This window comes from Kryptolebias marmoratus, linkage group LG14 (assembly GCF_001649575.2).
Source record: "Kryptolebias marmoratus isolate JLee-2015 linkage group LG14, ASM164957v2, whole genome shotgun sequence".
In the NCBI taxonomy this organism is placed as follows: Eukaryota; Metazoa; Chordata; class Actinopteri; order Cyprinodontiformes; family Rivulidae; genus Kryptolebias; species Kryptolebias marmoratus.
The window spans coordinates 13,352,241-13,368,986 of NC_051443.1; the positions used below are offsets into that span (position 1 = coordinate 13,352,241).

Here is a 16,746-nt window from a genome sequence, read left to right on the forward strand (position 1 = left end):
TGTGTGTGTGTGTGTGTGTGTGGGTGTGTGGGTGGGTGGGTGGGGGCTAACATTTACACATGCACATTAAGTGCCAGCAGCTGAATTTGTCCATAACTCATGTGACATAAGAGGCCTTTTTAAAACCCACCTCTGTATATTCTTACAGTAACACGTCAGCGTGACGGATTGTTTTCTCTGCTACTCAACGGGGGCTTCTTTAACGTGAAATGTCGGTGTCTGTGGGGAAATATTCTCTCTATCAGGGAAGGAGCTGAGTGATGACTCCAAGAATTAAAGGCCTCCCGTGCTGGTTTGATTAATTTAAATACTTCTGTCCATCATTTAATCATTAGCCTTTAGGTCTACATGTCAGCTTAGCGAGCCTATAAATTACCCCGTCCTTTATAAACAGCACCCTTATCTGTGGTTACAAAATTGCACGTCTGTCTTCAGCCTCAAATAGTCATGTGTAGTATTAGCCTGACATTCAGTCATTACTAGCTAATGTTTCTTTTAAATGAGAAGACTGGCATACAGGTTTAGTGATCTGGGTGAGGCATGTCGCAGACAGGCCACATAAACCTGTATTTTATTTTGTCAGTAATCATAGAAATAAGGATAACAATGATATTGGCTTTTTTTTCCTCAGTCTTCTGGGACTTTGCCTGGCTCACAACCTCATTGTGCAAGATATGCTCTTTAATGACAAGTAAATGCAGAAAACTGCAATTCTGCGCATGAATTAAAAAGTAGCGTTCATCAAGGAATGCATATCAGCAGCTGCCCTGCATGCCAACGTTTAAAACAAATATGTCACCCAATCAGATACCACACACAGTATGTGTTGGGGATGAGTCTCAGCTACTACCATATCAAAACTTTTGCTCACAGTTTGTAAAAATTACTGAGGTAAAAGCAATTTTGTGTTTGCCAGTGTTGATTAGTTGTGGCGGCCATCTTAAATTGGATCCTCTCTAAAGGTTAATCATCTGTAGATGTACATCCAGTACATGACTTTCTGAGAGTTGTATTAAAATTCATCCAGTGGTTCATGGGATATGTTGCTAACAGACAAACAGCCAAACAAGCACAGATACACACAGACAGACACAGGCAATTACATGATCACTCACCTTTTATTGCATTAGGTGATTAAAAAGTCACAAGACAGAGACATGATTGTTTTTCTTTATTAAACTATTGTGCACCTAAAGTTAATAACATGATCTAATAATGTTGCAAAAACAATAACAAACTAATTCTGTTGATTTAGGAAGAAGAATACAAATTGTAGAGCAAATTCTAAACATGGAAATTAGAACATGGAACATGTATTTTCAAAATCAAACGACAATAGGCTGTTTGTTTCAGTAAATAATTTACAAAAGCAGAAGAAGTGCTAAAATATACATTTTCTTGTGCTGCGAACGAATGGTGTTGTTATACCTAACAATACCACATGGGGGCAGTCTAATCTTTCTATAGATTGAGGCTCTGGCTTCCAGCCTCTGCACAGCTCACACTCAAAATGAGGAAATGCCTACACAATATTTCAAGTCACACTCTTGAGCCAAGCAAAGTTTTCGATGCTGAAACAAGAGGAAATGCTTCTGCTCTTAAAATAAACCCTGAGTAAACACAGCCTAGGCTCAAGGTCATGATACGACCCACAGGGTTCTCTGAAAAAAAAAAAAAAAAAAAGATGATGGCAATGAGCTGGGAAATATCGTCCTACTTCAACAGATGTGTCTGACCAGATACTTCAAGCAGAGAAAAGGAGAGACAAAACGAGCCGGAGACAAGACCTGAGGCAAAGAGAGAAGCCAAAGCCCAGCTTTTATTGAAGCTCGGGGCATGCAGACTGTTTCTCCATCAAAAAACACAGCAGGGAGGGTTTTCTTCTGTTGACTCTTCAAATAAAAAAAAATAAAAAAAATCTTCATTAATCCCAGTTGGTTGCTGGAAAGTCACATTCAGCAACAGGCTTTTTATTCAGCTTAGGTTGGGAAAACGGATGAAAAGTCTTTGCCTTTTGGTCTGGATTTATAATTAGTTGCTGCCAGGTTCTGTTGGCTCTCTGCTCTGTTCAGAGCTCACTGCATGAAGCCATATTAAGATGATTCCTGACATTCTTCGGAGGATTAGGCAGCAGATAAAACTGTACTGTGAACCCGAGAAAGGCAGGAAGTTCTGATAAGTGTTTCATATAAATGAGAAATGGAAAAAAAAGCTTTCCCCCTAACATTTCTTCTTGTCTATGAGGGATTCTAGGAGGATATGATGAGGAAATATACTGTAAGTCTATAGAAGGCTATCTGAAGTCATACAACCTATACATTTTAATTTTTTTAAGTGAACAACTGGACAGATTTTATTGAAACTTGCAGAAGGTAATCATTGACTATAACTCAGTTGGTTTCCCCTGAGAGTTATTAACAACATATCCCCTGAGAGGTGACATTTCACAATATTGCATGTGATTGTGCATAACATAATAAGGTTTGACCAAAACTGGGCGATATGCATTGTCCCATGAAATGCTAGGCCTTTAATTTTAGGAGTAATTGTTAAAGCCAGAAGCAGAGCCTCTGTGACTTTGAGATCAATGCATTCTTTGTGCTTGCACGTGCTGCAACAAGTTGGTGTCAGTGGAAAACAAAGTCTGGGTTTAGCCGAGCAAAACAAAAGCCTCACAGCGCCTGTACCTGGGCTTCAGCTGAAAATAAAGCCACGAGCACGATTCCAGTCTAAATATTGTTTGCTCTGCGGTGAGCTTGGTCTCTTGCTGCAGCAGGCTTGGCACACATCAACCAGATGTGGAGCGACAAAGAAGAAGAGAGGGGAACAGAAACCGCATCAGAGAGCTCTCAGCGCAGGTGAATAAAAGTTGCCAAAAAACTTTTCTCCTTTCTTTCTTTCTTTTTTTTTTTTATAACATTCTCAGTTTTTTTTTCCAAGGCACAGAGAGCGAGTGAGTAAAACTTTCCTTTGCGGCTGAGAACACAGAGTTGACTTTCAGCCTCAGAGCATGATGCTGCTTCGAAATCCCCCCACCAGCAACCAGCAGATACCCAGCTCATGTTTAAAGCTCATCACCACCACAACAAGACAATGGACATCTCTGTATGACTGTAACCTTCTCCAGCAGCACCCTCCCCTCTTTTTTTGCTTCCCGTCTGTCTGCCTGCCAGCGCGTTCTGACTGCAGAGCCACATTTAGAGCAGTGGAATAAATGTGTTGTGTTTTCCTTTCCTTTGCTCTTCATGAGTCTCTTAGACTTCTTTATTAGCTGCCTCATAACAAGCCATGTTCTTGTTTTTGGGCGCAGAGGATGATGCTGTCTGAAGCAAACAGCCCAGTCGTGTTTGAAGGAATGCTGAATACCCTCTGCACGTCTGAATTTTTAACTTAATGAACACAGAAAACATGTCATATTTACATGAGAGCACACCTTTTGACAAGGAGAAATCCTAACAGCCACTGAGCTCACATGGAGTTAAATACAGGCCTGTTTATAGATGCACGATTCCCAATAAAGCTTCTGTTGGAAATATAAACTATGACAGATTATTTATGGTAGCTGCTTCAGAAATAGTGTTGAAGTCATGCTTTAATATTCATAAACCCCAGGACTTTTTGCAGCTTCCTGAAGCCCCTAGTCGCTTCTTAGAGATGAGACCAGCTAGTGACTCCAAATTGTGAGAAAATAGGCAAAGTTTCTCATTAAACTCTGAGCAGATTTTTGGAATATTGCAACTGTCACTCGGGAATCTTGTGCAAAAGTGGTGTGACAGTGATGTGTAAGGTCTGAAGAATCTGAACGGCATGGATCAATCTTTCTTCGAGCATTTGCCTAACAAAGTATTTGAAGGGAACTACGCTAATACGTTTAATGCTGATACCTCTGAAATCAGAAAGGTAACACAGGTCTGCAAACTCAGATAGCGTTTCAGTTTGTTGTGGGAGGGAATAAAAGCTTCGGAGGTGAAATCCGAGCTTTGTAACCCTGCACGGTTTTAATTTAAAAATAATGTTTGTAGCATTTTGACAGAAATGGACAGACCTCAAACAGCATGCTGGTGTAATACAGCCATTAAATAATCAATAAATGTAGCATGTGCAATGCAGATTCACAAAATATTCTGTATTTTACTGATAGATAAAGTACCTGTTTTAGGTTGTAAACTTAAAAGGAAAAACATATCCATATTTCATAATGCACATAAAAAGCAATAAAAAGTATAAATTACAGTTTGCAGCCCATACACCTTCTCATAAAAATATAATTATATTTTTTCTCCAAGAAATGTACGTGCACACTTGTGCAAACTTCTAGAAAAGGGAGGTATTAAGACTAAAAGAGGGCAAAAAAGTAAATTATTTGTGCTCTAATTATATTCTTACAGTGGGACACATTTTGTAAAGGGCCATAACTAATTCTTTACTATACACATTTCTCAGCACTAATAATGTTTGTCCCAGATGTCTCTGATCCACTGTAACTTCAGATCATTTGCCACGTTCAAGCCTTTCTGTAAATATTTGCAGCTGTAGGTTCGTTTCTGCTCTTGCAAGGGCTCGGTTAGTTTTAAGAATTTGTTGTCTGTATATAATTAGAATACACGTGTTATCACCGACATTTTTTCAGAAGAAGCCTACACGGAATGCAAAGCACCCTAAGACATCTAATATGTCATGTTCTGACCCGTGTTTGCTCCACTGTTGGTGCATTAAAGTGAAAAACAGCTCTTTACCAACAGTTTTATTGTTTAACACAATCGGTTCCTCCATCTGAGAACTAAAAACTGACATAAACTCTTCTGCAGGGAACTACGAACCCTCGTCGAATGTGGAAACTTAGATAAAGTGGGGGATGTCATCAGCAGTCATGCACGACAACACGACCTCTACGGCTGAAACAACACTGTACCAATTTTTAAAAGCCAATCTGAACCACACCTGCAGACTTTATCTGTCAGTTCTGGCCACCTTCCTGCGTCAGCTAACTTTAGCTCAGCCTTAAGTGACTTTTTACGAACAAATGTTGGGATGGCCGCTGCTGCCTGGCTGCCTGTGTCCGGAGAACGTCTTGATGCTCGTGTTTTATCTGAGAGTTGGTTACACGGGAGGGAAACGATGGGCACAGTGTTTTGCAGCCCTTCAGCAGAATTTTCCACTCCATGTCTGTTCCTTCAGCGAGCATGAGTGTTTCAAACATCTTCTCGTTAACTTAGATTCTTTGCATTACACTGAAAAGAAAATCCCCTCTTTTTTTCTGCGGTGTACTATTTTCCATCTAGAGTCCATACGGATGCGTGAGGCTTGTGTGGTTATTGACTTGAATTTGTTTGTGTTTGACATTACTTACTGGATTACTTTGTTCACAAAGGTTGACAAAGTAATCCACAGCTCCATTGTCTTCTTCTTTTCTAATAAAACTTAGGAAACAATTGCCTTGATGTACTTTTCACTATTTGTTGGTTTTCAAGAGCTTCTTGAGAGTTGAAGCCTGTCTACAGCAAAAATATACTCCAATGTAAATTAATGTACATGTTAAAATATAATGAGCATTTTTATACTTTGAATTAAATAAATCCTCTGTCAAACACTCCAAATATACAATATAAACCTCTTAATGCAACGCAAAAGCAAGGCTCATATGCACACTCTAAAAGGTTAAACAAATCAACTGGTGATTTATTATTTTTTTGATGTTTTTGTTCCATTCGCTGCACATTGCCGTCACCATTCGTTTTCCATTAAGACCAAGAGACCAAAAGAATTAAAGTGCTTTAAATCTTACCTGGAATGACCTCAAAAAGAAATTTCCCTCCTTCATCGCCGCTGGTTGGATGCTCTGTAACTTTGTTTCCAGGTAAAAAAATGACTCCCTGTGAAGAATAAAAAAAACGACAACAACAACATTTATTAGGAACGCTCGTTTCTGTGAGTTAATTAAAGACATTTATTTAACGGCAGACTCTGAAGGCTTATTATTAAATTACTGCTGGTGGCCCCTCAGCAACCATTTGTTTCAATGTCTTTTATAGAAGGTGCATAAAACATGGAGTGTAACAACAGTCCTCCTGGGCCCAGCGGCTTTCAGCTTTATGAAACAAATGGGCTTAAAACGGACATATTTAAAGATTTTTTAATTGTCATAATGGGTTTTGATCCTCTGGGGTGTTTGAGGATAAATTGATTACAGATGTGGCGGTGTGACAACATGATCGAGGGTTACATCTCTCTCCCTCAGCTCTGTCCAAAATGATTCATAACACAGTTTCAACAAAAGGAACATTAACATATTTGTCAAAGAAAACAGCTCAGAACAAATCTTGTATCCAAAGAATAGATGACACCGCAACTGTTAGACAAAGGAAGATGACACCATTTTTCCCTCTAAACTTTATTAGTCATTAAAAGTGTGAGGGACATTTTAAAAGTGAATTTTATTTCAGCTGCTAATTAATGCTCAGAGTATGGGATTGGGATGACTCTCAGCTACCACCACACCAACTTTGAGCTTAATATTTGCACATCTGACTGAGTTGTAGCAATTTTTAAGTTTGCCACAGTTGATTACCTGTGGCAGCCATCTAGAATTGTTTTAGAGGTACATCCACTGAGTACTTTCTGAGCAATTCATTGAAATCTGTCCACTGGTTTATGACATATTTTGCTAACACACACAGGCAGTTGCACAATCACCCCCCTTTCGGGACAACAAGCGACAAAAAACATGGAGTTTATTATGTTAACAGAGTTTTAAAATGACATACAAACTGCATCATGTTTTCTTTTTTTACATGAAAAATTAATTACTTCTATAACCTGAGCTGCATGTTTCCTCAGTTCCTTGTGAGTTATTTTTGCTTGACTTGAACGTCTCAGACAACGGATAAAAACAATGAAATTTAATGCACCCGATCAGCTTCAGACAGCATCAATAAATGAATCCTAGAAGAGGCCTTTCTGAAACTCCTCACTGGTTCGGCTGCAACTAAACATGGACAACTTTGCTTCACTCCCTTATCCTTTAGGGCCAGACAAACCTGAAGTTTTATTACTTTAAAGGGGAAAAGTTGGAAAGTAGAAAGAAAACATATATGATGCAAAGGGTTTGTTTATTTCTTTTAACCAGATGGGTGTTTTTTTCATATTGGTTCATTTCAACAAAAAAGGCATTTAGTCAGGAACTTGTATGCAATTTAAATATGTAATGTCATGTCAAATTCCCTCAAGGCATTGTCTTCTCCAGTCAGTGAAATTTTAGCATTTTCCATCACATTTCAAGAGCCTGACGGTAAATCATTTAGATCTCCAGCTGCAGTTTTCCAGTCTCTTATCAGGCTGGGCCCTGGGGACTTGTGATGGCAATTTTCCTCTATTTCAGACAAAAACAACCAATCAAAACATGATGAACAGCAGAAACAAGCATGTGTTGCTTTGTGAAAACATACAAGTCTTCTTTTCTTGCTTTTCAGAAGAAACTGCAGAAAATATTCTGCACCACTCATACAGTATGATTTGTTATCATTCCAAGTTAGAATGAAGTCATCGCATGCTGTAGGTTGATCCTATCATCTTGATTAAACTGTTTAGAAATGATTATACAGTTTAGTAGTCCTAAAAGATTATCCCTAACCTATTATTACAGAATGAGCGGAGATTTAGGTTTATTATTGACTTGTAGCTCGGATCAACATCTGACAGCCATTATACTGACCTCTAACTGGGTTAATGGTAATGCGGCCAAGATGTGCTCGGGTGACAACTTCAGTACTGAGGACTTAAACACATTAAAAAGATCTGAGAGGGAGTCAGTTTCCTCTTTAATGAGCCATAACTGTGACAACCAGGAAGTGGAAACCCTACCTGAGGCCCCAGATGAAGTGCTTTAAAGGCTGCTGTGAAGACGGGACAGAAGTGGAGGAGTGAAGAGGGAGCGAGAGCTCATTTGATGTGGTTGTCAGTAAGAGAATCTGCTTTGCTTCAACGTCCCGGGATTAAATGAAGCCGGTTTTCATTCAGTGCAGGGCTTTTCATTGTGCGCAATCGGATTGACGCGAGGGAAGCAGGAGGTATGGTGTTCGCGTGAGAGGCGGATTTTATGAACTTTTGTGTGACTGTTCTGAGAAAAAGAAAAGGAGAAACGGCTCTGCGTAGTCTCGCCATACCATTAAAGCACAACACCACAGATCCTCCTCCTCTCTGTTTCAAAACCACAGTCACACTTTCCATACGTCCTCCCCCGGTGGCCTGTTGTTTGCTGCAGACAAACCAAATCACAGGCAGAGTAATATTTACCAAGCAGAATGAGAGCATCATCCTGGTCCAACCCAGCACTATAAAAAAAAAACCTCCTATTTTTGACTTTCTTTTCCTTTTTTTTCCAACTTTTACGAGTTGCTAAGTAGGATGAGGTCATTTGGGGAATCTGTGTAACAACACAAACCCAATTATCTTTTATATTCAAACCAAAAAAAAACCCCAAAACAACAAAAACTACCCAAACAGAAGTCACAGGAGGATCAGAGAAATCTGTCGCAGAAAAAGCGACAGCAGGAGGCTCAGGCTTGTGAGCAGCTCGGCTCATCAGGAGACTGCCACTGGCAGTATGCTCCACATGAAATCAGATTTAATGTTTCTTTTTTGTGTGCGAACGCAAGCAGATACTCACTGTGGCTCATTTCTTTTACAGACATATTCACAAGTTGGTCTGACTCAACGCAGCACCAATTAAATCCACATGTGACCTTACTGGTGACAAACTCAACTTTGTAATTCTGTTGTTTTTTTTTGTTTTTTTTCTGCTGCTTGTCCTCTTTGCTTTAGTAAGTGTTTGCTTTTAGATGAGCTTTCTCAGTAAATATTAGGCTTTTCTTCTACGAGACACATTTGCAGACTATTTGTATTGTCCTCACATTACAGTATTTTGTTTTTTCTAGTCCTGTTCTCTCAGTCAGTTTGACTAAATAAAGAAGGAAAAGCCGCTGACCCATAAGTAGCTTCCTGTGTAGTTAGTTACCATCAGTCCCTTCTCTTTCACAAACGGTTGCAGTTTTTTGGTAAACTTTTTTCCATGTGTCTTAACATTCTCACCATTGGTGTTTTTGCATCAACTCAAGCTATAATTGGTGCAGCGAAAACAAGGATTTAGTGGCTTTTAGGTGCATTTGGTGTCTCAACATAAGCCAACACGAGGGAGGACGAAGCTGTGGTAAATGATACAGTAAGTCAAAGAAAGTACATTTGTTTTCATTACCACAGTTTAGCTTCTGAGACAGGATTGTTTCATCTCTTAGTTATGATATAGTTCAACTTTTTTTTTTATCTTAAAATACATCTTTAGCATCATTAACTCAAAAAGCAAGAAATCTGACATCAGAAGTTGCTGATATTAAAATACAGGCATGATTACACAATACTAAGGTTAATGATCTTTGGATTTTTTAAATTATTATTATTATTTATTAAAAACTATAGGATTTTGGTCAAATGAAATTGAAATTAATAAATGTTTCTTTGCTTTGCCTGAGTGGAAATATCTCTAAAATCATGCAAAGGCTTTCCATTATATTTTTATGATTTTTATCGCATTCTGCTGTTAAAGGTGGGTGATCTCTCTGTTTTTTTTTTGTTTGTCTGTTAGCAAAATGTCTCATCAATCACTGGACAAATGTTAATGAATCTCTCTGAAAGTAATCATTAAATATACATTTACAACAACTGATTAACTCAGTTGATTAAATATTTGACGTGGCAGTAGCTGAGACTCATCCCCAACACATACTCTGAGAGCTTAAATAAATATTTTTATTTAAAATTCTGGCGAGCAAAGCAGCCGGTGACACGCTCGTGTCATTTTATTCTTTTCAGACCTTTGCCAGCTTTTAGAAAATATCAGACATTTTCCAGACTAAATTCTCCACTGTATTCGCTTTAAAGTTTTGGGTTTTTTTTCTCGTCAGTCTGCTCAGAGGTGCAGAGCAGCTATAGAACTGCGAGCTTTCAGAAATTTGAAGATGAAAACAAAATTCTGCTTCCAAGAGAACACAGGGAGTGAGTCAAAAAATAAAAATAGACACAATGTCAAAACAGCATGCTGAAAGAGGAAAAACTGCAGCCATGGGTAATAACTCAAAAAATAAACACATGATATAGCAATACAGTATAATCAAGATAGAGAAATACTTCTGTAGTTGTAAAAAACTGGTGATGACTGTGTCTGGTTTGACAGAAAAAGCAAACAGAAAAAGTCATAATAAGAACATTACGTTCAAAGAAAGCCTCGGTTTATTGGATGAATATTTGGCTTGTTGATAAAAATGTTGAAAACAGGAAAACTGAGGAATTTATTATGATGAAAAAAAATTGATTCCAAACTGAGAACAGATAAATGCTCACCGTGAAGTCAATTTACCCCAAGCATGTGGCGTAACAGGACATTTAAAGGCTCATTAAGCCTGAGCTCATTGATCAGCTGTCTTTTTTCCTCCTATAATTACTGTTCTCCAGCCTCAGTGACCTTTAATCAAACTCAGCAGGGAACATGTTGCTCAGGACTTTTTCCTTTCACAACTTTACTATGCGAGTGTTTATCTGTCTGTCGGAATCTCAATCTTCTCTTGTAGCTGCTGTTTTCACTAGTCTTTGAAGTTTTCTAGCTGAAAAAGTCCCCCCATGGCGCTCTTATGTTAAACCAAGGTCTGCTTTGGTTAAAAGACCAGATAAATCACATTTTTAAGCTTTAATCAAGGCCGACCAGTCCAAATTTAATAAAAGCAAAGCAGTGCTGCAGTGTGTCTCTTTGACATGCACAATAAATTCATTACAACCCCCCCTGCACAGCACGTCAAGGGCAAAATTTATAGGAAAGACTTCTGTGATTTCTGGGCAAGTCGCTGAAAAAGAAAAAAAAAACACAAGGTGCTGTCACTTTCTTATAGGAATACCTCTCATTGCAGGTGCAGCCGCCTGGTGAGGAGACAGTGTTGAAAAAAAGCAGCACATCGAGCCTCCTATAGGAAAATGTCTCTACAGGCACAAGGTGGGAGGTTTTAAAGCACAGAAACAAGAGTCAAAACTGAGCAGGGTAATGAAGGATAATAAATTGGTCAGTTTTATTCTGCAAAACAACAGAGGCACAGCAATTATTGCAACCCCTTCTAAAACAAAAGGACTCGGTCTGAAGGGCACCTAGATTACTTGATTTGTAGAAAGAATCCAGACTTGAGAGGGTTACCTGTGTTAGAAAATTGACAAAGAATAGAAAAAGGAGAGCAAATAAATGTTCCCTCTGCTGTGCACGATGTTCCTGAAAATCTTTACCTAATGTCATTAAACGCGTAATGCTTTCATGTACTCCTAATAAAGTCAAAGTGCTCCCTTGCTTTATGGATTTGCGTTTAAAAACCTAAAAGAATGCCATCGCTTTGAGAGGACACAGTGGATCAAACTGCATACTGATGGGGGAAAAGTCATTCCTCTTGACTTGTGGTGCAAGAGCAAGAAATAAATGTATATATAGGATGTAAAACTGCATGTCAAGATGTGAGTTTCTCTGATTGGTGTCGTATTTTCAGGTCCAGTGTTTCTGCTTTCCAATCAAAGCAAAATCAGCTGCAGGAGACATTTTGCACGAAGGCAGAAGGGAATATGTTTGACTATCAACTATTTTACAGTGAAATAAGTTTGCAATGCTAATCCATCTGCATTTTATTATAAACATATTGCACCAGCCGTAGAATAAAAAAGGGGGATTTGCACAGTCGCTATGATGGTTTTTTGATTGCTTTAACACCTGCTAATAATCTTTAACCATTAAAATATAAATGACTTCACAAGTTCTCCTTGGATACACTGAGTGAAGCAGGTTTCCATAGAAATATATGGGTCTTTAGTGTCGTTTTATTCAGCCTGATGTAACACAAGCTATACCGAGAAACAATATGATCAAAGATACATTTTTACACGCAATACATCGGAATAAAGTGACAAAATTACAATTGTAAAAAACCGAGCAAACCAGTTTTGTTGGAAAAAGGCCAGTGAGCTGAATGATTACAGTCTACACTCTGTGCTGCTCCTACTGGTCCTGTTTATCACCTCATAAAGGAAAGCCATAAACTAAATGAAAAACATAAACTGAAATGTTTGCACCCGTGGAATACAGAAATATACAGTAAATCTTTCTAACACAAGCGTGTTAGAAATCAATACAGCACTTTTATATATGTGTATCTGTCAGATTTTATCTTGGGGAGAAAATTTCAATGTTTCTGTCCACTTCACACTGGATGACAAGCCTGTGACACTTTACACGACCTATAAGAACGTGGCTGGATCATGGCAAATCTCTTTTTAATCGTGATGCTTCTAACAACTAAAACTTGCAGGATAGTGGGTCACAAGGACCAAGATTGGATACCACTGCATTAGAAGATCACACCATGCTAGCACAATGCTGCATCTGCAATAGGTTGCTCACGATTGTAGCCTAGCCAGGAGGCCAGAGTTGCCAGAACTGCTTTAAAATGTCAACAACCAAGCCACAGGGGAGTGCATGAGCCCCATATCATGGATCCACTGCCACTGCTGCCACCCTCACACTCCATCCAGGACTCACTGCCTCCATTATGATAAATACCTCCACCTGGCAACAGAACCCTTCATGATCATGATGTCCACTGCGTTCTTAAGTCCTTGAAGACCTCGCTTAGACAGTGCAAGGACCATCCACATTCTGGCTGATATTTTATGTTAAAACAACACGAGGTGGAGTCTAGGCTATATTGTCCACTCTTCTGAGTGTTAAATTAAAGCTTTCAGAGTGTAATTTTTCTGCTAAAAAATGACAAATGTGTGCAGTAGATGACTAGCACAGCAAATCTGCCTAAGAGAATGTTTCAGTGTGAGTTACCACTTATAAGAGCATATAAACACTTGTTATTTTACGTCTGGTGAGTTTACTGTGGGAGATATCAATGGACAGTTTGTTCGCGGATGGTTTGTCAAGGAGGGATCTATTTAGGATTTATAGCTTTAATCAGAAGTTGTATTCCAGCCTGTCAGAACAAACTCAATTTGGAGTTTTTATATTGGGTGACATTTTGTATCATAAAGCCATAATATTTGTGTCTCTAACCAGTTTATGGCTGTTTTAAATTAAACCACTTTTTCACTTGGGTCACTGGACTCATTTCTGACAGTTTTTTTCAGAACAGCAAAGCCCAACTTTTAATCAAAACAGATCTCCCACTGTATATTATAGATTCCATATATAAATCTACATATCCATTTCTGCATATTCATGTTCAACTCAGATTGTGGTAAAAAACTTAATGCACAATTCAAAAATCACCCATTTGTTCAATGTTGTTGTAAGAACAAAATAAACAACAGAAAAAATACTTGAATAAGGAAGACTTACAACCATAGCCTGTTTATACTTTAGCTATTGGACATACTGTAAGAGTTACAAAACAGAACCTGCAGAAACTTGTTGTGAGTGACTTGTCACCCCAACAATGTAGAGTTTATTAAAGAGGCAGTCACAGCACAAGAATCCACAAAAATAGTCATTATATTTAGTGTTTATGGAGTACCGAGAGGCAGAAATCTCTCCTGGTGATATCAAAATTCCTGACACTCTACGGTGGATTTAGTCCAATAAAGGATTACTTTTGCCTAAAAATAAGTGTCCAACCAAATAAATAATTTTAGCAATATAAAAGGATGCACTTCTGGAGATGCTTTGGCATGAATAGAGTATCTGTGACCAGACTGTGCTAATATTGATGAGTACAAGAGGACATTTAGGTAAAGTTTGCCCTCATGTTCATATTTTTAGATACTTTTAACAAAACCTAACCGGATTGTCTGAACGTCATGTCCATCACTGAGACTTCGACGCCTTCAAACTGTTTGAATCTCTTTGTGACAAAGCCATAAAATAGTGGAACTGTTTTCTATTTCGGTCAGTGCCGAAAGTGACAACAGAGTCATTGTTTGCCACCAAATTTAAAAAAAAAAAAAAGAAGATGACCCACTCTTGCACAATTAATAATTACAGAGTTGCAGTGGCATTTTATTTACCCTTGTTAAATGCCAAGGTCAAACCGTTTCCATCTCATGCAGGGAAAACAAGAGACCTTTTAATGCATCTTTGTGCTGCTGAATTATTGATTTGGTATAATTTCCAATAAAACCAGCTACTTTTCATTTTGCCTGACGCCCCTTCATGCTATGAATATTAATTAATTAACTAACCCAGACGTTTTGTGGTCTGAATCGTAATATCCTTATACAATTTTAATATGCCTTTCATTTCTTATTCCATTAAATTGTTTCAATGTATTCCTTCCCAGTCTCTTATTCAGTCATAACGTTACCCGTCTAACTTCACTGGCATACAGAGCTGACGCTTAGAGGTTTAAATTACAATAATCATATCATTTCAGCCACTTCATGAATGCTATCTTTGTTTACGGCTCGGGCAGATGAAATCTGAATGCCTGAGTGTGCGTGTCTCACGACGTCAGTGTGGACATGCGTGCTTGTGCGTGCATATGTCTCCGTGGATGAGTGAAGGCAGGCAGATGGCATGTTGACGCTCTAAGCCTGCACGGGCTCTAACCTACGCAGGCTCCTCGGTGACCTTTCACCTCCATCTGACTCCCATTCCTCGGATTCCTCACGTTGCTCAGAGAGGTTTGGCCAAACTGTGAAGGACCAGGACATGGCCGCTTTTTATTGGCAAACAGGGACACATTTTCTCTAATCAGTGTGTCCACAAATAGCAAAACTCCGTCAACCGGTGATCTTTTGTCTAATTTGTCCACCTTTCCGTACAAAGGAAAAGGTGAAATAAGCTGAATTTTTTCCACATTTCTTGACTCATTATCTTGCGTAACTTAAGTGAATACAATTTTGGTTATATATAGTCAGCTGCATTCCTTGAGAGAAAGCAAACTGACAGGTGGTTCTGCGGTTCAGGAGATATTTTGCTAACAGACAGACAGGCAGATGCAGAAAACTCCATTTTAGAAACAAAAGCCATGGCATGAGCAAGTGCAATATATTGCTAAGTATAACATTTTTGTGTTATCAGCTGTTTTGTTTTTTTGTATTTTGTAGAAATTGTGGGTTTTTTTTCCATTTTAAGTTTCCCTGTGCAGAAGCATAAAAACTTCCAAGTTATTCAAACATCTGCTACAAAGCACAGTAGGTATTTTGTAATTTGTAGAAATTTTAGCCCAATCCTTATTTTGTGTACGGCATTTTCAAGCTTTTTAAATAACACAATACAGCTTTAAAATATTGTACATGAATATTAGCTGTGATTCTGACTTCATACTGTTTTCCCCCCAACTATGTGTGAAGGGTTAGAAAACACAAAACGTCTCGTGTGACTGTTTTTGAGTGTGATTTCACAGGCAGCAGAAAGACCAGATGTTCTTCCTCTCTCAGAGGAGAAAGCAGAACAGAAACTTCACAGTATTAGTGTGAATTAATTAATAGCTGATGTAGATATGCCTTCACACCTCTGCGTCACAGAGCTTTTTGGGATGTGACACGAAAATGAAGAAATCTTGTTTGGTGCATTTATGTGCCTGTGCACGTTCTCTGTGCATGATTTTGTCCCGGTGTGGATCAGTTAGAGCAGGGGTGAGCAACATTTACATCCAGGGCCTTATTGACTTTGGTAGCGTAACCATAAGGCCACATAAAATGGGGAAAATATTCCTTAAGGTGTCTTTGTTGGAAGAAACTTTCTTTTAGAGTGTTGTAACATAGGTAACAGAGACACCCTTTTCATTTATCAGCTGTACTGCCTTTGCACTGAAAGGTTAAAAAAGAAACAAAACAGCTAAAGTCATTTTTTCTCTTTTGTGGAAACATTCATTTCATGTGGAAATGTGTGATTTCCACATGTAAAAACATGCAACAATAAAGGCCTAGCATCCTTAAAAGAATGCATTTCACCCGCCGCCTTTAATGCCAGAGTTTTAGACTAAGATACTCTCATGTTTAGAAATGCTGGATCTAACCTTGAAAATAATGTTACATGAGATGTGTCATATATCTATAACCACATCAAACTTTAGCTCAATATCTGTAAAACTGACTGAGTCAAAGCCATTTTCACTTGGCTGTGGCAGCCATCTTGAATTGGGTTGGCTCCAAAAGTTAATTAGTTGTAGATGTAAATCTAGTGATTCTACAAATTTCATTGTAATCCATTCAGTGGCTCATGCCATATTTTGGTAATAGACACACAAACACATGCACACACACACACAGACGTGGACAAAAACATTATCGTCCACCTTTGCCTCTTGCTGGCAGGCAATAATAACATGACATATGGGAAACACATGATTTGCACATTTTTCTAGTGGGATTTTGGAACTTTTTCAAAAAGTTAATTTGGTCACATGATTTTCCTCTTGATCACAGGTGAAAAATGTGGTAACTTAATGTATTTTTTATTTTAGATGTTAAATTTACACTGCTTTCAATCTCCCCAAGTTTCATTAATAAAATACTTGTTTTTATTGATTTATTTCAGTGGTTCTATTTAATTCTGAGGACAGTGCAGGTAGGAACATTTTCAGCCGATGCTCAGACTCTTTGTCCTACTTCTGTTCTTCCTTTGGAGATGTTAAAAACTTCAGCTAGTGGTCTTGAACTTCTCGCAGTTCCTCGCAGCTCGCAGCTGAAGGTCAGGGAAATTTAAGGACTTTGAAAGCTCACCTG

General features: G+C 38.5%; 1 protein-coding gene across 1 annotated transcript in view; it reads right to left on the reverse strand.

Annotated features, from left to right (window-relative positions):
• arhgap24 (Rho GTPase activating protein 24) overlaps positions 1 to 16,746 on the reverse strand; it is a 60,371-nt gene that overhangs the window by 30,833 nt on the left and 12,792 nt on the right. Inside the window, exon 3 of the mRNA XM_017407950.3 lies at positions 5,786 to 5,873. Within this exon, the coding sequence (XP_017263439.1) occupies positions 5,786 to 5,873 (88 nt within the window). The remainder of the gene's footprint in view (positions 1 to 5,785; positions 5,874 to 16,746) is intronic.